The following is a 24907-nucleotide window of genomic DNA, read 5'->3' on the forward strand; positions in this document are numbered from 1 at the left end:
GGGACCTTATAAACATGCACGATGTCGTGGAAGTAGCGAAAAGAAATTCAGCGAACACAAATGTTATATTAGTTCCTTCTGAAGATGTTGAAAGGAGTAAACCCCTTCTGAAAAGCCGCTTCCCCTATGTCTGTGCAGTACCAGGAACACATGATTTTCACTATGTGGAGTCAATAAAAAAAAAAAAATACATAGTTCAGACAAGAAAATAATATTATTCAGAAACAACTACCCCACACACTCTAAATCCAGACTACAAGATCGAAGCAGATGACAAAAATACACCCCGTGATACGACTTTTGAAGTGGGAGACTTCGTCCTTGGAAAATACAGCGGAAAGAAACATTCCAAGTATTATGTTTGTACCATAGCTGAAAGTGATGTTTATTTTGTAACCAGTTTTCGCAAGTGCCACGACGAAGCTAAACTGTTTTGTGAACCACCGACGAAAGATGAGTGCTTTTAAAATGAAAGTGAAATCGAAAAAAAATTACCGGTGCCTCGTTTTACTCGTGGGAAATGGTATTTTGATGAGTCTACACCAGGAGCAGAATGAACATAAATTGTTTTTTCATTTTATATTTTTTTTTCTGATCAAGCTTTCATTCAAACTGTAGGCTACGTACTGGTAAGCGTTGAATGTCCAGATATTTTTAAATATTTTAGTTAATTTTACATTCACTGTTATTAGTGTTAAATAAATGCGTGACAATTCATAAAAACACTTTACTTAGGCCACATTTCCGTCCCAGTATATGTAGTTGTATATTATTATTATTATTGTACCGGGCGGTACACCTCCACACCGCTAATTCAAACTTTGCGCCAGTTGAAACTCCTCTACTGGAGGAAGTCTGAACTTTATCTACTGTGTTAATTTTCAAGTTTCTCAGAAGATGTCGCTACTTGTAAAATTTTGAAGTTCTGAACTGTGTCAGTTTCGATTCATTTTTGTTTTCTCTGTAGCAAGAAGTGTGAACATTCTCTTCTAGATGGCACTACTTAAGAACTACTATTGTGCACCCTAGTGCGAAGTGAAGGAACTTTTTTTTTTTTGAAGAAATTTAGTATGTATAAGTTTGCTCTTTGTTAAATTTCCTTCAGTCATTGTTTGTGTTGGCAATGTTAATCCTTTCGTTCCGCCAGGTTTGAATTTAGCCAATCCCGAATTTCTTTAATTAATTTATGACCAATCAGGTGTATCTTCTTCAACTTGGATATGTTGCTTAACCCTAGCCAATAAAGTGAGGGGGGGGGCGTGGCTTCTCATTCATGAAACGTCTCGAACTTTCCGCGAGGGTTTATAAACTGCTGATTTTAGGGTCTCTGCGCCACTTCAGTAACATCTATCAGTGTGTAAAGTACGTAGCAGGGGGCGGGAAGCGCCTCTTTCTTCGGGCAGCAGTTCAGCCACCAGGTAATGGCCGTTTAATAACTTCTTTTCTTGCTAGCTCAGCAGTTTAACTCTTGGGGCAGGTCCGAAGCCTTTCTACCATGTAACTTTTCCCCTAAAATGTAAAGACACTTTATATCAATTCTATCTTTTGAACTACATATTGGGATAGAGAATGCTTAACCCTCTCGACCTCCGACTCATATTGCGTTGAGGTGAACTTATTTTCTCAACCGTTTCTTCCTTAATGTAATGTAAATTGTCTTCTTCTATAAGTCACCTCTCTAGTATGGGATTAGCCCTTGCAGTAACGGCCTAGTGCCAAGTAGGTTTTATATAAAGTGTATTAGGAGTGCAAGAACGCCTCCTCTCAAGTTGGTATTTTAGAGGCCATGAAATTGACCTGTTTCTTTACTTAATAGGCCTCAGTAGGTTGGGTAATTTTACCCCTGTTTTCATGTCCTTGGAGGACAACTTGAAAGTGGAGCTTGGTGTGGCCTTTGATAGGCTTAAATTTTGAGAGCGAGTTGCTCTTTCTTGAAAATTGAGTTGTTGTATGCCTCGAGGAGGCTTTACCGTGTAAAGAGGAGCAAGTGCTCCTAGGCCTGATTGGGGTTTTCTGCCCCTTTGTTGAACCTTGAATATAAGTAAAGTTGGGCTCATTGCTCAAGAATTGTGTGTCTGGTTCTCGGAGCCCAAATCCTGTAATCACTGTAATTGTACATTTTCGAATTGTGTTTCGGTTACTGAGTACCTGTTCTATTTGTTATTTCTTAATCTTGAAAAGAAAATATAACCTTGTTAAATTTTATCTTAACTTTAATTTCGTATTTTGAGACCTGTTCACCCCCCGCACCCTCTTTCACCTCTGCTAATCCACCAAACCACGGTAACAATTATTATTATTGGGAGGAAGGAAGCTTGTAGTTTTACGTGACCGATAATCACACTATCATAAGCGACGGAACCTCATATTTTACGTGAAATCCGAACCACCACGTCGAAAATCACATGCATTAATCGGGACTCGAACCCAGTCTGCCTTGATGGTTGCAAGCAGTTTGACCGCTGCGCCATCTCGCCCCCTTCTCTATTATTACTTGCTGCGATATTAAATATACGTTTTATCATTCAGTGATCGTATTTGATGCGGAGTTACAGATTTATTAGCACCTCTTGCTATGTCGCCTTAGCGCAGATTCGCTTGTGTAATCCCACGGCGCTGTCAAGTAAACACTCAACGATCGCTTTTAAATATATTACGCAGACATTACGAAACTTACACATGTGGTTTTTTTCATAAAATGTACATTTGTCCTTCTTGTAAACAATATATTAACATTACTAATAAAAGTTACCACAATTCGCAGAATTTAGAAAAAACGTAAAGATATGCGAAGTTTAAAGCCCGTCCCATGTAAACACCGATCGCTACGTTTAAAAGTTTATAAAATCGCATACATCAGGTTTATAATAATGAAATTTGTGGGGGTTATTAAGTATCATCTAGCCATTATTAGGCATAAATCTCAATTTCTTTAGGTGGTAAGTTTCGTATATATGTTAAGAAGAAATGTACAAATGCAAACACGCGACGCCTGGAATTGGCCTGAAGCTCTTTCTTCTTCTATCAACTCAGCTGATTCTTTCAATTATTACATAGTACTTTCTCCTTGCCGGCCCTGTGTTGTAGGTGTAGCGTGCCTGCCTCTCGCCCGGAGGCCCTGGGTTCGATTCCCGGCCAGGTCAGGGATTTTTCTCTCGACCTGAGGGCTGGTTCGAGTTCCACTCAGCCTACGTGATTAGAATTGAGGAACTATTTGACGGCGAGATGGTGGCCCCTGCCTCGAAAGCCCAGAATAACGGCTGAGAGGATATGTTGTGCTGACCACCTCGTAATTTGCAGGCCTTAGGGCTGAGCAGTGGTCGTTGGGCAGGCCAGGGCCCTTTTAAGGGCGTTAAGTGCCGTGGGGTTTGGTTTTTTTTCTACCTTGCCATGTTCTCAAGGCGTATTTTCCTTCTACTGTGGATGGGACAGCGCATTATTGCGGGATATTTCTTAGCCAGTAAATTGCTCATACACTAATTGCACAATTTGATGTTTTGACTAGTTTGTTTTGAACTGCATGCTGTGATCTGTGGGTATGGGAAAAGTTCCTGCGTCCTTCACTTGTTTATGTTGTGAAGGTGTTAATCTCTTTACATTGACACTTCACTCTTGAGCTGGACTCCTATGTCAAAAAAATGTAAATTGCTCGAGTGTCATGTTTACTCATAAACTTGTGTGAAAATCTAGGTCTAAAATTGACTCCTACATTTGACTCGTGCTGTCTCTACTACAGCCAATTGTTTAAAGGACTCTCCTTTTTTCATGACATATGATTGTAATTTCAATGTTTGTATTATCTTCAGTATTTAGCTTGTTTGTTTATGCTTAAGCTAGACCCCTCTGTCTGGCTCATCTTAAGTTTATGTACACAACTACTCAGAGCACCTAAACATAACCTAGTCAATGGTTTTCAATAATATTGTACTAATCTCTCCCTTAGTGGAAAAATATTGTGGACCTGCAGGAAATTTCTTACCATTCATGTAATTTCACTGTATTGTTTATATTGTAATGGGTACAGCGTCCGCCATGCCAAGTCGCTATGCGCCGAACTCGTCACCCATCGCCCCCACCCCCTTAGACTCGAGCGCGCCAATCGCGAGCAACTTTTACATGCTGGGCGGGCCCTTCTCTCTTCTGTCCGTGGTCGCGCCGCGTGGGACGACAGAAATGACTACGCGATTAATCTGGAGTGTTCCATCTCACTATGTTCCTGGACCCGTCCAGCATCCGGACGATTCTAGAAGAACCAGCACAGGTATATAAGAGAGGAACGACCTGCCTGGAAGGTCAGTCAGTGAGAATTGGTGAGTGAGAGTTAGAGAGTGAGTGAGCGGAGAGCGCAGTCAGTGGTAGCCTGGGCTGAGATGTCAGCCTGATCGAGTATCAGCCTGTTGGAGCCGAGGACTTGTGCCTGTTCCCCTGACGTCGTGTGTGTGTGTGTCCCTTGAGACTGGCTGCTGGAGGAGAACCTGGAGTGTTCTGGAGCGGCGAAGAAGGGAACACTAGGAGACGACGCGTGTAGACCGCGAACGGGGTTCGACGGACAGTGAACAGCGGATACTATCCCGACCTGCGAGGCTGATGTGTAGGCTGTGGACCGTGACAGTGCTAACGAGTGTGACTGAGTGGCTGAGAGAGTGTACTGCAAAAAATCGATGACTCTGTATGTATGTGTGTGTGTCACTGTAGATGGTACAGGAGAGAAACTGAGACAGAGCGCGAACCGTCTGTAAGTGTGTGACTGTGTACTTGCGTAAGTTGTAATCTCGGCTATCGTCTGTGTGTGTGTAAATCTGTAATTGTAGTGCTTAGCTAATAAATCTTAGAAATAGGTTGCTACCAGGTGCTGTACGCATTTATTCATTTATTTACCCCGCCAACACGTTACAATATTATTCATTGGCTCTCAACAGTTTGGTAAGATTTGTTGATTTAAGGTCATGTATCTTCCCTTTTGGTTATTATTATTATTATTATTATTATTATTATTATTATTATTATTATTAGCATTCTGTAATCCCTCTCTTTTTTTTTTCTTTGCCCTTTTTAACTTTAAATCTTGCCGTTTATAATATGTAAATTGGTAACCTTATTGCAAATATGCTGGTCGTGAAAGCTTTCCTTGTTTGAATCTTGTGGGCCTTTATTTTATGACAGCCCTTGCTGGAAATGTATTTTTCTTCATTTTTGGAACTTTTATTGTTATTTACTATATTTCTTCTTACTGAACACAACCTACTGTATGTTAAATCCTTCAATTCTTCTAATTTGACCACATTGTTAAGATAGGTTGTTGTATGGCAGGCTCATCACTTTCACTTTCAGATATTTGATGCGAGGAAATAGCTGATACACATTCAAAATCACTCTGAATCTGTTGGTTCATTCTCAATATTCTTAAAGTCAGATAAATCACTTTCAGCTTTCAACAGATTTCGCCATGCTTCATCACTAATTTTCTGTAATGAAGATGCTATATTTAAACACTGTACTAAAATGTATATAATCAATCAAGTAAGATATATATAGAAGTAAATAACTCACACCAAACAGAATTCTACAAAATACAACTAAATAGAGTAGCAAAGCAGAGCCCGTAAGTGTTTGTTTACAAACACTAAAGCAATGGCACTCAAACAGATGGTTGGAAAACTGCAGTCATTTATTTCCATGAAATTGTGCCCAAAGATGTTGCAACTTTTAATGAAATTGAACTCATGGCTGCTGTGGACATCAAGAACAACAAAAAGTAATCTGTTGAAAAATTGAGGAAATTATGTGATGAAATATGATCATGTGAAATATTTAACAGTACCATTACAGGGGCCAAAGTGTCCAATATTTGACAGTTGCCTGTTCTAGGGTTAAATCTACTAAGACACAAAAGAATAATTCCTGAGGAGCAATATTGTAGCACTTTGTTTTGTCTCGAGACATAATTACGTGATTTTTCTTCTTTAAAGGACAGAAACCATTTTGTTTTATACATGTCTTAAGTATTGGATAACATATCTGATAATGACATAGTCTTAGGCATTTAGTGCTCTCAAAATGTCTCCATCTGATGGAACTGTATTTAGCTGTCATATTTCACTTGTCTAATTGAATGTGGATGTGTTTGGATTACCTCTGTCTTTAATGAAAATCTTCATTTAATTTTGGGATATGGGGCTGGCTGAGAATAGAGAAGCTACTGGATAGAATAGAGAGAAAGGTTGAAATGGTATGGCCATGTCAGAAATATGGAAGAAACAAGAATTCCAAGAGCTATGTTCAAAGGGACAGTGAATTGGAGGAAGGCCAAGGAGAAGATGGGTACAGAAAGTGAAGAAAGGACAGGAGAGATGATTTGTTGATGGTTCTGAGAGTATGTGTAGAGGATTGGTGTAAGAACAGACAGAAATGGAGATCACTGATCCATTACTCTTCTCGACAGAAAGTTGGATAAAGAGAACAAGAGGAGGAAAACAAGTTCGGAATTATGCACCGTTATCTCTTTTGCGACCCAAGGGATGTCAGTTCCACACATAGGAATGTTCTCCTTGGAGTGGCATAAAAACAGATTCTTGTTTAAATTTTGGCTGTATATAATTAAAAAAAAACAAGTTTTGATTACTCCTCCGAGGTAGCAACATTGATGTACAGGATTTATTTTAAACTCACCAGTTCTTTTTTAAAATAATCTTTGGTAGAAGTTTTTGTAAATTATCTTTTAATTTGCTGTGGAGTTATCTAGATTTTTACAAGGCCATGTGTAGAAAACAGTCCAGTTCCATTTTAAAAAACAAAGTACTATTATCTCTGAAGATATTGTCGCCATGAAAAATTACTGAAGTTTCATTATGAGCCCCCCTTTGTACTATTACTGGAAGTTGAATCAACTCCTCCTGGGGTATAATTATAAGGGAAAAGTTCCTTTTATTACATTCAGTTTATACTCACATTATGTGACTGATAAAATGCCTGGTAATTTTTAATGAAAGTGTATGAAATGTTTTCTTCTCTAACAATGTATTAATATTAATCCTGTGGCCTCATCTACCGTGTGCAAGCATTTTAATTTGACACTGTCTGGCTAGCACCCTTTGTACTAATACTGGAAGTTGAAACTCCTCCTGGCATAATTTTAAGTGAAAAGTTCCTTTTATTACATTCAGTTTATACTCACATTATGTGACTGATAAAATGCCTGGTAATTTTTAATGAAAGTGTATGAAATGTTTTCTTCTCTAACAGTGTATTAATATTAATCGTATGGCCTTATCTACCGTGTGCAAGCATTTTAATTTGATGCTGTCTGGCTGCTTGCTCATCAATTTTGACATTCTTTTCTACTCTAGGCCTTCTAGATGGCAGAATAACCTGAATACATATAGGATTGTTCAGCTATGTTGTTCACCTCAAATAATTCTTGAACTGTTCAAGATATCAATATCCTTCTTTCATTTTCAGTAATAATACAAAGGGGCTCATAACGGAACTTGTCATTTTTCATGAATCAATATCTTCAGAGATAATGGTACTTTTTTTTTTTTTAATGGAACAGGATGGTTTTCTACACATAGCCTTAAACCTACAAACATTAAACGTTCAGGACCGTCATTATAATGAAAGTCAGGCAGTTACTTCTCAAGAAAATGTAATGTATTCAAATATGCTTCATGTGCCAGCTGGGGACAGCCCTGTTCGATTCATGCTATATACGAAACATGAGCTAGCTGTTGACACAGGGTTGCTTCATCTTCTTTTGATGGATAAAATGTATGATTTAACACCTTTAATACCACTGTAGGTAACAGGTAAAGGAAAAGCAGATATGCGGCGGGTTTCCTTTCCTATAGACTTCCCTTAGTCAACCTTTGTTCTTTTCTGTTCCCAGTAGTATTATGTTTGCGAAGCCAGGAGTCTGTCTTTTTCACGGCTTTAGTAACCTTCTTTCTTTTGTTCATTCTTCGAAGATTCGAACCACTTTCTTTTTTCCTTCTGATTAGTGGTAAGAAGGGGTGTTTGCCAAGTTGTACTGGTTGTACTTCTGCAAATAATACACACTTCCACTACCACCAGTACTTCAAAACATTCAAAATAGGCAATTCTTTCATTCTTTTTGTAAATTAATATTTCTCCTTCTTTCACTTCCACTTTACCCATAACATTGTGGGAACGTGTTGCAATCATTGTCACAAATGTTGATTTGGCCCAGTTTTACGAGAAGATGGTCTTCCTAATGTCACTCATGTATGATTTTCCTTTTTTCTTGGTGTTAGCACTTTTCAAGGGGGTTTTCGGTGACTAATTAGGTAAGGACTAGGACCGAGAAGGCAGCCTTAATTAAAGTGAAAATGCTGTAAAAATGGCAAACCATGGAGAACAATCTTCAGGACTGCCGATAGTAAAGTTCGAACTTACAGTCTCCCAAACGTAAGCTAACAGCCAAATGGCTCACTACGCACAGCAAGGTCATTTGGTCCTGTGTGGTTTAATGTCATGTCAAGATAATATAGTCTCATAGAACCTGTTATGTATGGTGATATTCAAGATGTTAAATCATATATTTTATCGTAGTGTATTTATGAGTACGTATCTTCATCACCATGGAAAAGTACTGTCAGATTATGAGGCCCTTAGTACCATTACTGAAAGTGAAAACAGAATGTCAATATGTTTAACCATTCAAGAGTTATTTGAGGCGAACTGCTTACTGTTTTTTTTTTTCTCCTATATGTAATTTCCCTTTGAAACTCCAATTTCTTTTTTTTGGATGAAGGAATCAAATCTAAGATTCATAATCTTGAAGGATAATTAGGATAGTGAATATTTGGATCTAGAATATATTGCAAATGATCTGTAGTGTTGAAACTTTTTGCTGAGCTTATCTGGGAGGAGTCCTGTTATTCTGTTCTATCCATTCCATATGACCCTTGGCATTATTAAATTATTTTTCTTTCACGTACTCTTTTGATTACATAAGGTACATGCACCAGTCTTTGGCACTTTACAAGTATTTGACATTTTTTAGTATTTTGAGCTATACGAAGCATTAGAGTCTCCGTGGCCACATTGATTTCAAGGGAACTGAAGTCAGCTGTAATGATGTATGTATTCTTTTCATTGTTGATAATGGAGGGAAAATTGTCAAAGTAGTGAAGGTGTCTGAAGATTAGTTTTCTGCATATATCTAAAGGAAAAAGTTACAGTAAGCACTTCTATTAAATAGCTCTACTGACAAAATTGCAATGAATCATTGAGAAGTTTAAATTGTTACGTGCATCAGGAGGTTACAAGTAAAGAATACTACGATCAAAATTTAACGTCTAAACCACTGTAAGCTTCTTGACATGGGGTTAGTTAAAGGGTCATTCATGTGTTACATTGCTTCAGTCTTTGACACACCCCGGCACTCACTGTGTTGTGACTTTTTAAAGAAAATATAGGCATAATAATGTACAAAAAGGCCCTTTAATTGTATTTTATCTGTCTCTGAAAATGCATTTCAGTGTTATTTCTCTCCATTGTTTGACATGTCATTGATTGGCTCAAACCGCTGTCTCATGTTAGTACCATTGTTTTAAATTGCAGATATGGGGCCTAAATTTAATTTCTCTGCCAGTCTTATGGGACAGGCTATTGAACGAGTGAAGGCAGGCATGCCACTTAACAGCAGCAGCTAAACAATTATTGTATTATTCATTGTTCCTCAAACAACACTTCTCTACCCCTTATGAGTGAGGGACGCAGACGAAGAATACACTAACACTATCCCCTGCCTGTCCAAGGGATGATTGTATTAGAACCATGAAACTACTTGTGATTAGTACCATCACACGGGGAACACTATGAGTCGCCTTTACTTGCAAGTAGTATCACTATGTTAGGTACACAATAGGTTTGTGATTAATAGCAGCAGAGAGTGGTTCACTGTGAGTTTCCAGTACCTGTGATTAGTACCATTATATACGGAACATCATGGACTTACGTTCCCTGTGATTTGATTTGTACCATTATGGTAGAAACACCACGGGTCTGGGCATTGCCTATGTTCAGTACCACTATATGAGCAACACTGTTGGTCTGCGTTTCCTGTGATTTGTACCCACTATGTGAGGAACACCACAGGATAGTACGAGTCCCTGTGGTTAGTACACCTATGTGAGTAACACCATGGGTTTGCATTGCCTACGAATGGCGCCAGTATGTGAGAAACACCATAGGCCTGCGTTACCTGTGTGATGTATACAATACTTGTGAGTTTTACCATAATGGTTGGAACACCATGAGTTTATGGTACTTTTGATTAGTACCGCGACTTGAGAAATACCATGGTTCTACTTTACTAGCGATAAGTACCATTATGAGGGGCCATTGACCTGGATTTAGAGCCCCTTTAAACAACAAGCATCATCATCAACATACTCTATAAAACCTCTGGTAAGAGCCCAGAAGCATGCAGAATTGGTCCAACCACCATTCTAACTGCTGAAGAAAAGGTAGTTGTGGTTGAATGGTTGTTGGTAACTGCCAAATTACAGTATCCGGTCACGAAAGAGCAACTTCTGGACAGTGTCGAACATCTGATTAAAGAACTGAGGAGAGACTGAGCGAATTGCTCGTGCGGTTAGGGGTGCACCGCTGTGAGCTTTCATTCCAGAGATAGTGGATTTGAGCCCCATTGTCAGCAGCCCTGAAAATGGTTTTCCATGGTTTCCCATTTTCACCCAGGCAGATGTACTTTAATTAAGGCCACGACCGCTTCCTTCTCACTCTTGGCCCTTTCATATCCCGTCGCAGTAAAACCTATCTGTGTCAACGCCAATTGTAAAAAGAAGAATTGAAGAGACCTGACACTTTTACCAATGGCAGGCCAGAAAGAAAGTGGTATTCTTCCTTTCTCGAAAGACACCCTGAACTAAGAGAACAACACAAAATCTCACTACTTCAAGGGAAAATGTTGCAGAAGCCCAATTACATGCTTGGTTTTCTGATGTAAAGTATTATTCAACTGAGAATAATCTCCTTCACATCACAAATGATCAGACATGCATATTTAATTCCAGTGAGAGTGCTCCTTTTTCTACAACCCAAAGGAGACAGAGTTATCACTGTATCCGTTCTAATATTTTGTTTCACTGTTCATCTACCGGTAGGCCTATTCCTTACGATTTGTTTAAAATTGCTACAGTTATAACTAACATTTGACTATATCAAAACACTAGCTGATGTACCCGTGCTTCGCTACGGAATTCTACATTGTATACAGAATTCTATGTTAAGTAGTGTACACCTTGTGAGCAAGATTGTATTATATTGCATAGCAACGTTACCCTTGAAACGCGACGGGGAAGTCACCAAATGTCTTTTTTCATATGAAGACTGGGTTAGGGAATTTTCATTGTGATGGTAGGTTTGCTTGCCTGTAGTTTTTTGCTATTTGCTTTACGTCGCACCGACACAGATAGGTCTTATGGCGACGATGGGATAGGAAAGGCCTGGGAAGTGGAAGGAAGCGGCCGTGGCCTTAATTAAGGTACAGCCCCGGCATTTGCCTGGTGTGAAAATGGGAAACCACGGAAAACCATCTTCAGAGCTGCCGACGGTGGGGCTCGAACGCACTATCTCCCGATTACTGGATACTGGCCTCACTTAAGCGACTGCAGCTATCGAGCTCGGTTGCTTGCCTACTATCAGTCACTATCAGGATGGGGAGTTTTCATTATAATGGCAGACATTCACTCTCCACCTGCTTTTTTACATTCTCAGACTGCCTTAGTGGTTTTCCCAAGTGAAATGAACATGGGTCATTACAATGACGTCAGTTGGGATGGGGCGATTAAAAGCAATATGAAATACTCGATCAAATGAAAAACCACGCATTTTCTCACTTTTAACGAAGAGTACTACGCTGCCAAACTAACAGTCCAAAGTTCCAGAGCTGGAATGGCCAAGCTGCACAGCCTTGATCCGTGAACACTCTTCGTCTTTTTTTCGTCGGGGGGGGGGGGGTGGTCGAATAGCGGGGAGTCCCAGGAGGACAAATCTATGCCCTTTCACTAATCTCTTTCCTAGGAGTAGCCGTTGAGTCGGAAAATCTCATTTCACTACAATGGTGGCAGAAGAATCTATCTGACATGGAGGCGAATATTTCCTCCAAACCAGAGGAGAAAACCCCTCTTCACTGCTCATTTGGAACAAAATGAATGTAGAATTTAATAAAAGTGAAGAGGAAGACACTTTTCTTAAGTAACGTCTCTTTTCAGGGTTGAATTTGGAATTATTTAGTGAATTGTAGTGCTATAATTTGGAATAGGCCTAAATTGTAATTCTAGACCAGGTCATACTAATATTACTAAGTGAGCCTCTGCCAAATCTGCACACTGCTCATTCAAAACAGCGCGTCAGAGTAGGGAATGAATAGCTGGAATACTGATGAACCAGTGTGTTACGTGCGATATCAGACAATGTATGAACCAGAGGAATGGCATGCTAGAGAAAAGTTTTCTAACTCCCCAGCTCTTCCCCGCCATTATTGAGTCAGGCTGTTATACTCGGTACGCAACAGTAATCCCATCTATCAGAGATGAGGGCACGATAAGAGGCAAAGAACATCACAACAAACAATGGTCAATGTAATGTTATTGTTGATCAATGTTATGCGCTTCCGATATTGTAGGCCTTCGCATTTAGTTTTCTTCTGACTCTGAAATACTACTCTTATCGCAGTTGGTACGGTAAAACTGAATAAAACATCAATGATCGGAAATTGTATTCTCTAACTTTTGTTATGTAGTACTTTTCTATAGGAGCCATAACGAAGGTATTTAAAAATTAAATTTTAGGCGCCTACCCCTAAACTACCATTTCACTCAGGTTCAGTAAAATTGTTTATAGCTTAGACTACAGTTTTATCTTCCCCGACTCTATATACTGATTTTCATTAAATTCTGTTCACCCACTTTCTCTTGGCTCGGCGTTGATGTGGACTTAGCAACAAAAATCGAAGTTCATGAATATCAGTGTTATCGTAGCCGATATGGTAAAATTGTATAAGACACGAATGATCGGGAATTTAATTCTATGTATCTTTAGTTATGTAGTATTTATAGACAGGACCACTTAAAATATAAATATTTGAGAATTGAATTTTAGGCCTTCTCCTAAACTACCATTTCACTCAGCGTGAATAAAATGATTTATAGCCTAGATTGTAGTGGCTCATCCCCCGACTTTACATACCGATTTTCATTAAATTCTCTTCAGCCGTTTTCAAGTGATGCGTGTACATACATACAGACAGACAGAAATTACGGAAAGAAAAAAGTGCATTTCCTTGTTACTGTGGACATGAACGATAGAGAAATACCATTTTTTTCAAATTCTAAGCAATGTACAGACAAAACTCTTATTTTATATATATAGATGTATTGATATTATTTTTGTGCTTTTTGTTTATTTGGTTGTAAATTAACAATTTTTCTTATATACAGTATTATAGGAATCTTTAATCTTGCTAACGTTCAGAATGGCCAACAGTCATTAACCATGTTATTTTTCTTATATTTAACATAACAAGTGTCACTTAAAAGAACATGTGTGAAACTGAATTGTCAAATACTGTTGCTTTCAGATAGGTTTTAAAAACAGTTTGTCATTACCTAATGTAGGGTACATAAAGATGACTTTCTTTACTAATGTTCACACTCCAAGGAATATGTTGCATATGTGCTAATTCAGTCTGTATTATTACCACACATTAAAAAAACCAAAGTGAAGTTTTAACAGTGTCAAAGACTGGTGCATGTACCTTACCTTCTTGCTATTATAATTTCAATGTTTTTTTCTTTTTTTTTTTCCAGGACACAGTGCAGGCATTGGTGGCAGATTGTGATTATCCCTCGGTGAAACGAATGAAAAATGTGGAGGCTTATATGAATAGATGTGAGTACTAAGATGATTAAAGATGTTATAAATATACAGGGTGTTTAAAAAAGAATATACTTATTACAAAGTATTACTTTTTTAAAACTCTCAATCACTGCGCCACGGCTCTGTTGTTGGAGGAACGAATATATTGTATAGTTTATATTCATTGACGATAGATGTTAGTTGTCTTCTGTTTAGCTTGGTTACAGTCAAATGTGTCACTTTGATGTAAAATGGCTACTCTGCAGCACAAAATAATTTTATGTTCCTAAGTTTGCAATGTTAATTCCGTGATTACGGTGCAAAGACGTTTCAGGTTGAGGTACCAAATTGATCCTCTGAATGGATGGAACATTCACAGGTGGTATTAACAGTTTGTAGACACAGGATGTGTGTGTAAAGGAAAGAATCCTGGCCGCCCTCATGTTTCTGAAGAAAATGTTGTGCGAATTCAAACCGCTTTCCAGCGTAGTCCTACAAAATCAACTCTTCGTGCCAGTCAGGAGTTAGAACTGCCTACAACAATAATTTGGTGTGTTTTGAGACATTGATTGGTTATGAAGCCGTGTACAAGTTACAGCTGTTGCAGGCTCTGTGTCCTGATGACAAATGCAAACGTGTTTCCTTTTGTGATGAGTTTCATAATGCTGTTGACAATGATAACACTTTTGCAAAATGCATAGTGTTCGGTATGAAGCAACTTTCCATATTAGTGGGCAGGTAAACAAATGTGTTCGAATTTGGGGCCTACAGAACCCTCGTGCTTACATTGAGATTCGATGTGTTTTGTGTGATATCCTACTCATCTGTTGACAGTCCATACTTCTTTGATGGATACACTTGTAACGGTCAGCACCATCGTGTAATGTTACAAAACTGGTTATTTCCGAGGCTGCACGAGGACAATGTTTTTCAACTGGAGTCATCAAGGACAGTAAAACCTTGATAATTCAAAGTGATAGGGACTAAAAAAATTGGAATTTGAATTACGTAACTTTGAATTAAACAAATTTCTGCGTAGCAAAAAAGTATTGAAAATATGTAAGTTAGTGTTGTATTCGCGACTCAAACACAGATAACTATCCTCAAGACGAATAGAGCAGAAACTGTAAGAAAGTTGTTAATTCCCCCCCCCCCTTTTTTTTTTTTCAGTCTAGAATATAAGAATGAAAGGAAGCTGCAAATATTGGGTATACGGTTGAGAGTCTTGCATAATAATAAAGAAGTCCAGGGTTCATCAGTCTTAGAATTTACATACCTAAATATACCGGCCTGCTCTTCCTAAATGTTTAGAACACACCTATCCATTATTTTGATTACTTTTTTGTGAATGCGAAACAATAAACTGAAGCAACAAAACTATTGTAAATCACCTGCTATCAGCAGAAAGGATGTGCAATTGTTGCGAATTCCATTAGACAATTGGAAATAATTCACAGGCAGTGTCTACAATCACGAATACAGTATAAAAAGGGGACTTGGCAAGAACTTTGAAATTGACAAGTTATGCACGGTCGACAGGCCAAAAATTGGGTTAATTGTGCCACCAAATTGTTTCTGGTCTTTGGTGCTTTATATCCAATATTTACAAAGAAAAACAAATCTTGCAGTTATCTGTGGTATGAAGTACTCGCATAACTGTTGTAATTGAAAGTTAGAAACTTCACTTTGTTCCGTATTGAACTGGGATTACAGTAAAATGAAAATGTTAAAGGTCCACCTTTTCAATACCAACAACACACAACGCGAGGGAGTCCCATAAGGTTATTTACGCCGATCCAGACGACGTTTTATTCATCAGTGCAATTCGTTTTTCAACCAATATATGTGATTTTAGCACTTCTCGTCATGTTTATTTTATGAAATATCATCATAGTACATTACAAGAGCTCACCCTTATGTGAATAACTGTTTTTAATCACAAACAGTCTCAATCAATCAATACTGATCTGCATTTAGGGCAGTCGCCCAGGTGGTAGATTCCCTATCTGTTGCTTTCCTAGCCTTTTCCGAAATGATTTCAAAGAAATTGGAAATTTATTGAACATCTCCCTTGATAAGTTATTCCAATCCCTAACTCCCCTTCCTATAAATGAATATTTGCCCCAGTTTGTCCTCTTGAATTCCAACTTCATATCGTGATCTTTCCTACTTTTATAAACGCCATTCAAACCTATTCGTCTACTAATGTCATTCCACGCCATCTCTCCGCTGACAGCTCGGAACATACCACTTAAAAATCAGATCAAAAAATTGGACGTATGGCTTTTCAGGCGTTTGCTCTATTAACCAGCATTTCGTCTTAGGTCTGACACTAGACTCGTCAGAGTGGGATGTGTCAGACCCTACCCACTGATGCTGGGGTGTATGCAGGTGAACTTATCAGAAGCTTCTTATGTAGCACAGTCTGATAACTGCATACGGGAGATAAAACTCCACAAACGAAATGCTGGTTAATAGAGCAAACGCCTGAAAAGCCATACGTCCAATTTTTTGATCTGATTTTTGATATGCTCTATTGGTGGAAAAATATCTAATTCCCTTCATGGGAATTTAGTATTACCACATACCACTTAGTCGAGCAGCTCTTCTTCTTTCTCTCAGTTCTTCCCAACCCAAACATTGCAACATTTTTGTAACGCTACTCTTTTGTCGGAAATCACCCAGAACAAATCGAGCTGCTTTTCTTTGGATTTTTTCCAGTTCTTGAATCAGGTAATCCTGGTGAGGGTCCCATACACTGGAACCATACTCTAGTTGGGGTCTTACCAGAGACTTCTATGCACTCTCCTTTACATCCTTACTACAACTCCTAAACACCCTCATAACCATGTGTAGAGATCGGTACCCTTTATTTACAATCCCATTTATGTGATTACCCCAGTGAAGATCTTTCCTTATATTAACACCTAGATACTTACAATGATCCCCCAAATGGAACTTTCACCCCATCAACGCAGTAATTAAAACTGAGAGGACTTTTCCTATTTGTGAAACTCACAACCTGACTTTTAGCCCCGTTTATCAACATACCATTGCCTGCTGTCCATCTCACAACATTTTCGAGGTCACGTTGCAGTTGCTCACAATCTTGTAACTTATTTATCACTCTATAGAGAATAACATCATCCGCAAAAAGCCTTACCTCCGATTCCACTCCTTTACTCATATCATTTATATATATAAGAAAACATAAAGGTCCGATAACACTGCCCTGAGGAACTCCCCTCTCAACTATTACAGGGTCAGACAAAGCTTCACCTACTCTAACTCTCTGAGATCTATTTTCTAGAAATATAGCAACCCATTCAGTCACTCTTTTGTCTAGTCCAATTTCACTCATTTTTGCCCGTAGTCTCCCATGATCCACCCTATCAAATGCTTTAGACATGTCAATCGCGATACAGTCCATTTGACCTCCAGAATCCAAGATATCTGCTATATCTTGCTGGAATCCTACAAGTTGAGCTTCAGTGGAATAACCTTTCCTAAAACCGAATTGCCTTCTATCGAACCAGTTATTAATTTCACAAACATGTCTAATATAATCAGAAAGAATGCCTTCCCAAAGCTTACATACAATGCATGTCAAACTTACTGGCCTGTAATTTTCAGCTTTATGTCTATCACCCTTTCCTTTATACACAGGGGCTACTATAGCAACTCTCCATTCATCTGGTATAGCTCCTTCGACCAAACAATAATCAAATAAGTACTTCAGATATGGTACTACATTCCAACCCATTGTCTTTAGTATATCCCCAGAAATCAGATCAATTCCAGCCGCTTTTCTAGTTTTCAACTTTTGTATCTTATTGTAAATGTCATTGTTATCATATGTAAATTTTATTACTTCTTTGGCCTTAGTCTCTTCCTCTATCTTGACATTATCCTTGTAACCAACAATCTTTACATACTGCTGACTGAATACTTCTGCCTTTTGAAGATCCTCACATACACACTCCCCTTGTTGATTAATTATTCCTGGAATGTCCTTCTTGGAACCTGTTTCTGCCTTAAAATACCTATACATACCCTTCCATTTTTCACTAAAATTTGTATGACTGCCAATTATGCTTGCCATCATGTTATCCTTAGCTGCCTTCTTTGCTAGATTCAATTTTCTAGTAAGTTCCTTCAATTTCTCCTTACTTCCACAGCCATTTCTAACTCTTTCTTTCCAGTCTGCACCTCCTCCTTAGTCTCTTTATTTCTCTATTATAATAAGGTGGGTCTTTACCATTCCTTACCACCCTTAAAGGTACAAACCTGTTTTCGCATTCCTCAACAATTTCTTTAAACCCATCCCAGAGTCTGTTTACATTTTTATTTACTGTTTTCCACCGATCATAGTTACTTTTTAGAAACTGCCTCATACCTGCTTTATCAGCCATATGGTACTGCCTAACAGTCCTACTTTTAAGACCTTCCTTTCTATCGCATTTATTTTTAACTACCACAAAAACAGCTTCATGATCACTAATACCATCTATTACTTCAGTTTCCCTATAGAGCTCATCTGGTTTTATCAGCACCACATCCAGGATATTTTTCCCTCTGGTTGGTTCCATCACTTTCTGAATCAGCTGTCCTTCCCATATTAACTTATTTGCCATTTGTTGGTCATGCTTCCTGTCGTTCGCATTCCTTCCCAATTTACGTCTGGGAAATTCAGATCTTCCGCTACAATCACATTTCTTTCCATGTCGTTTCCCACATAGCTGACTATCCTATCAAATAATTCCGAATCCGCATCAGTGCTACCCTTTCCCGATCTGTACACTCCAAATATATCAAGTTGCCTATTATCTTTAGAAATGAGCCTTACACCTAGAATTTCATGTGTCTCATCTTTAACTTTTTCATAGCTTACAAATTCTTCTTTCACCAGAATGAAAACTCCCCCTCCCACCTTTCCTATCCTATCTCTACGATACACACTCCAGTGCCGTGAACGAAGATTATTTTGGTCATTGATTTATATGAACAATTAATCACTACATATTATAGTAACATTTTCATGTCATTCATTCCACTTAAATTTTTAGCAATTTTAATGATCAATATTTGTTTTAATAGACATAATATAATCTTATTGATTATTTTTAAATTGTTAAAATTCGTATTTTATCAATGTAATATTAGATGGTTTTTCGTTATATATACCAGGATCGGGGCCCTGACCCACCATCTCTAGCTGATGGTGCTCAATAAGAATGAGCGAAACATGTCCTACTTGTAATATCTATTAATGGTTTTATCCTAAATATAAAGGACTGTTGTGTATTGGAAAGGTGGTTTTTATTAATATAATAACTTCTTATTCTAAAATCCAATACGGTTTTATAATGAGATTCATAACTTGTAATAACACCTCAAGATATTGCAGAGTATTCCTACATCACTGATTTAGAGGATAGTTCATATTTTCTCACATTTAGTTAAATTTCGGAAAGGCTATTCACATGTAAATTTTTAGTGAGGATAAATCGGCTCTACATGCGTTTCAAATATGTTTTCATGACACACGGTTAGGTTAGGTGACGCCATTTGAAGAATTCTGGAGTGATACTGTACTTCTCCAAATCCAACACGACGTTTTTCCCCTCAGAATCTCATGCGAAAAATCAAGGGTTGTCTTGCATTCGCGGCCTAACAGGAATGAATACCACCGGCAACTACCGCGGTAACCATGCTGCTTATTTTCACACGTGCGCGCGCGCGCACACACACACACACACACACACACAAAATTCGTTGACAATAAATGACCGCCTCTTCATTATACATCGCTAACCGTGACAACCGGTTGTACAGTGCCTGTGTGTAACGTCACTGGATCTCGGGAAATAGTGAGAGAGAATGACATTTTATTAGCCTCTACAAAAACATTTCTCAAATCTGCAGAGTGGCATCAAAACCTGCGAGCCTTCGAATTCCTAGAAAGGCCACGGCTATCAATGGCAGAGTTATAACGCGTCTACTGTACCTGACTCTTAGTAAAATTAAGTTTTATAGACAGCAGGAATATTTTTGTAATGGATAGTCCAAAAGATATGTGGAACAGGTATTGCTGGTAAATTTTCAGCGGGTTCTCGTCGATATTATGATGCCAATTTTAAGTTTCTGGCAATTGTTATTAAACACTCGGAAATGTAGAATAATTGCGCAGCTGCAAGAAAATATGGCATAGGCCTAAGTAAAAGCCAATATTTGGCGTCAGCGTGAAGATGATAGCTAAAAAGGTGTGTACTGAACAAAAAATACATTCAGTGGTCCGCAACAAGGTCGCTTTAAAGAAGTCGAAAATGAAATTGTGAGGTATGTGCACGAAAAACGCAAGAGTCGTTGGCCATACCGTGGTGCAATAAACTTGTTCGTTGACCTTCAACGTCCGCAATTAGGCCTATACATTGCTAGCCGCTGAAGTTGGCCAAACCCGGTAAGTGAGATGTGCATGTAGCGGCAGCCGGTTATATCTGCCACTGAGTAAAAGTACCGTAGGGCCTGACAGTTTTATAGACAGCAAGAATATTTTCCTGACAGATCGCCGTATTGTAGAGACGCATGGAATAGGTATTGCTGGCAAATTTTCAACGGGTTCTTTTCGGTATTATGATGCCAATTTTAAGTAAATGGTCATTAAACCCTCGGAAATAAAGAAGAATTGTGCAGCCGCAAAAAATGCAGTATGACGAAAGCCAATGTTTGGCGTCTAAAAATAGTCTAAAAATGCGTACTGGTAGTGTACAACAAAAGCATTCATATGCTTTTACAAAGCACTTTTTGAGCCTGATTTAATTTATTGAAGGAGGAAGTGGGGTTCGTCATGGGTTCGGAGAAGTACGGTACTGCAATTTTTTCAGAATGAAATTAAACATACACTTTCACGTAGTATCGGATTTCGAAAAATAAGAAACAAGTAAGCCGTAGTGTGGATATCATCCGCGGAAAAGCATGTTTTGAACAAACTGATTGCCGTTTCATACTGATTTTATTGTGCATGGGGGATTTTCCGACTTTTATACAAAGATCGGGTTGTAGAGACGCATGGAATAGGTATTGCTGGCAAATTTTCAACGGGTTCTTTTCGGTATTATGATGCCAATTTTAAGTAAATGGTCATTAAACCCTCGGAAATAAAGAAGAATTGTGCAGCCGCAAAAAATGCAGTATGACGAAAGCCAATGTTTGGCGTCTAAAAATAGTCTAAAAATGCGTACTGGTAGTGTACAACAAAAGCATTCATATGCTTTTACAAAGCACTTTTTGAGCCTGATTTAATTTATTGAAGGAGGAAGTGGGGTTCGTCATGGGTTCGGAGAAGTACGGTACTGCAATTTTTTCAGAATGAAATTAAACATACACTTTCACGTAGTATCGGATTTCGAAAAATAAGAAACAAGTAAGCCGTAGTGTGGATATCATCCGCGGAAAAGCATGTTTTGAACAAACTGATTGCCGTTTCATACTGATTTTATTGTGCATGGGGGATTTTCCGACTTTTATACAAAGATCGGGTATAACGACAATCCGCTATAGCGAGTAAATTTTCCGCTGTTGTGAGATCTCGCTATAACAGACTTTACTGTATTTGAATTTGGGGAATGACGTTTACTTTGAAATATGCGTACTTCGAATTAACCGACTTTGAATTATTAGTTTTCGTTGTACATGAATATCTGAATGACTCTACCGAACTGTTAGATTGGTCGTCAAGGAACTGGCCAGCTGTGACTTCTTCCTGTGGGGTTTTGTTAAGGACAAGATTTATGTTCCACCACTACCACAGAACCTAGAAGATTTGAAGAACCATATCCGTACTGCCATAACATCAGCGACGAAGACATACTTATCCAAGTATGGGAGGTTTGAGTATGTAATATTGTTCGTGTCACTGGTGGAGGTCATATTGAACATCTGTAATCTAAACCTGAGAGATTCGTAAATGTGTGTGCCAAGTTTCATAGTTTTATGTCTTGCAGTTTAATAAATATATGCCTTCAAAATATATATATATATATATATTATTTTTGAAACACTCTGTACATTAAAAGAGAGTTGTATAATGTTTGCTTTTTTTTTTTTTTTTTTTTTTTTTAACAAGTTGTTTTATGTCGTTCTGACACAGATAGATCTTATAATGACAACGGGACAGGAAAGGGCTAGGAGTGGGAAGGAAGCAGCCGTGGCCTTAATTAAGGTACAGCCCCAGCATTTGCCTGGTGTGAAAATGGGAAAGCATGGAAAACCATCTTCAGGGCTGTCGACAGTGGGGTTCGAACCTACTATCTCCCGAATACTGGATATTGGGCGCACTTAAGTGAATGTTTGCTATTTATCCGTTCCGGTAGGAGGTGTGAAAATAAGTCAGGTGGCTTGCATAGCTACTAACTTGAAACCCTTATAGTCGAGGGTGATCATAGGATAGAATATTCACCTAAAAATGTGTTTTTTTAATGCTATATTTGGATTTGGGGAATGACATTTACTTGGAAATATGCGTATTTCAAATTACCCAACTTTGAATTAGAGTTTTTGCTGTACGTGAATATCTGAATGACTCTACAGAATTCGTTAGATTGGTCGTCAAGAAAGGCAGCAGACGGAAACCCACCAACTATAGAGGAATAACACTGCTGTCTCATGGGCTAAAAATTCTAGAGATCAAAGAAAGGAGATTTAGAACCATCATTGAACCACAGTTAGAGGAGGGGCAATATGGATTCAGAAGTAACAGATAAAAAATGGATCTAATTTTTGGCACCCGCCGCATGCTGATGGAAAAGTATTGGGAGAAAGGCAAGAACCTTGTCATTGTATTCCTGGATATAGAAAAGGCCTTTGATAGTGTTATAAGGGATAAGATCTGGGAGTGCCTGAGGAAGAGAAATGTGTCTGAAGGACTGGTAAGGAAAATTCAGATGTTGTACAAAGACAGTACAAGCTGTGTACAAATCATCATGGTTTGAGACCAAGAGGGGAGTTCAGAAAGGAAGTGCACTGTCCCCACTACTCTTGCGGTGCAACAGAACAGGAAGTACAGACCTGACTCAACATATGGAAATCCCAGTTCCAGGAATATAACCTCAACATCAGGGAGACCAAGACAGTAATGATGGGTGTCAACAGAGAAGGGCGTCCAAGTGTAAAACTAGGAGACCACCAGCTAGAGTGTGTGGATAGTTTTCCTTACCTTGGAAGTGTAATCTCCAGTGATAATTTGGTGAGAAATGAAATTACAGAGTGCAAAAGGGATCAGAATTCTACCAACAAGTAAGAACACTTTAATGGGATGCCACAATTCCAAAATCGTCCAAATGGATGATGTTTAACAGCTAACTCTTACCAGTATTGACCTATGGTATTGAAGCGTGATGCAGCGCCACCCCGAAATTACAAAGAATGATGTTACACTCAACATACGCCATGGGGCAACGTTAACGACAAAGGGAAGCACAATTGAAAATATAACACACAGACACTCAGATATATAAACTTACCAGGGTACAAGTGGAAGCAAGAAACTGCATTGAAAACCCACCTCATATCAAAAAAGGTCTGATATCTTCAGGAAATACTGAGCCAGTTTTCTTCAAAACGAACTTATAATTAATATTAAGGGATAGATAACATTACAAATAAATAAAATGTGAACATTTTAAATTGTTTTGTAAATAAAAGAAAATTTTAAAATATGAGTAAACAGATCAGTAATAACATAATAAAACTTTGCAAAATTAATAAATAGACCAATGAAATTAAAATAAATGTAGTAATTTAAAATAAATATTTTCAGTTAACCAATAACACCTTAATTTTTAACATTAAAACAAATTTAGTAACATTTAATGTTGATCGAATAGTTAAGGTGAATAACCATGAGTGGCTTCTAACAATCGCTAGTGGAGGAATCACACATCCGAAATTGGGCAGAAGCAAGTCAATAAAATTGAAATCAAGGCAGGTCTGGAAACCCAAGGCGTCAACACACACAGAGTCAAACACGATCTTCCGACAATATCAAACAATAACAACAACAACATTAGCGAGGCCACGCAAGAACAAAAGGAATCCCCAAGGTAAGAACAACAGTGACAGTTACATAATTGGGCAAGGCAAAGATAAGATAATACAACGATGTGAAGTTAAGATAAGGTTAACAAACGTTAGAAACCCTCCATCAAGGAATGCATAAATTCCCACGAAATAATGTGTTTAATGAACTACTTCATTAGAATATTACATTTTAAAAATATAAGCTTGAAATAAAACCTACTAAATATGAAGTTTAAATAAATGGATTATACTTAGACACATAATATAAAATGATTTATATATGGGAACAGTAATATTTCGTAGTTGTCATGACATTCTAAATAAATGAAATTTTTTAGTGTAATAAGAATAAATAAGAATTTATCAAACATGAACTAATGAATAATAGTAATAATCAAACAGTATAAACCTTAAGTAACTTGGGGATAAATTGCCAGAGCAATTTTAACTTTTGAGAAGTACAACACAATAATAATAATAATAATAATAATAATATAGTAAGTAAGAAGAGAAAAAGGTGACAAAATGGTGATTACGCAACGCATAGGTCAGCACACTGTAATAATGGAGTCTAAACAAACACAGTTAATATGAATAAACCAGAATGGAATGACGAAATGAAAACTAGCACTTACGCAGGGCAAGGATTACCATAGCAGCAAGCCACAATAAAATTTAAATAGCAATAACACACGCACTAACAAAATAATACAATGAAACACACCAAACGAGCAGAATAAATATTAATCATAGAGGGAAAGTAAAATTTGGAAAAGCAAAAAAAATTCAAGTCAACGGCAAAAAATGGGTATATCATATAAATGGCACCAACATGAGTACAAACGGTGAATATGTGTAGAACATAAGGCAAAATTTCACGATAATTCCCACAGCAATAATCAGATGACACATAAATAAGGAATAATAT

The 24907-nt window shown here is 38.0% G+C and overlaps 1 protein-coding gene across 1 annotated transcript in view; it reads left to right on the plus strand.

The window, feature by feature from the left end:
- The window catches only part of Rok (Rho kinase), a 387800-nt gene that overhangs the window by 32129 nt on the left and 330764 nt on the right, over positions 1-24907 (plus strand). The window contains exon 4 of the mRNA XM_068227374.1: positions 13854-13935. Within this exon, the coding sequence (XP_068083475.1) occupies positions 13854-13935 (82 nt within the window). The remainder of the gene's footprint in view (positions 1-13853; positions 13936-24907) is intronic.

Source organism: Anabrus simplex, chromosome 4 (assembly GCF_040414725.1).
Source record: "Anabrus simplex isolate iqAnaSimp1 chromosome 4, ASM4041472v1, whole genome shotgun sequence".
In the NCBI taxonomy this organism is placed as follows: Eukaryota; Metazoa; Arthropoda; class Insecta; order Orthoptera; family Tettigoniidae; genus Anabrus; species Anabrus simplex.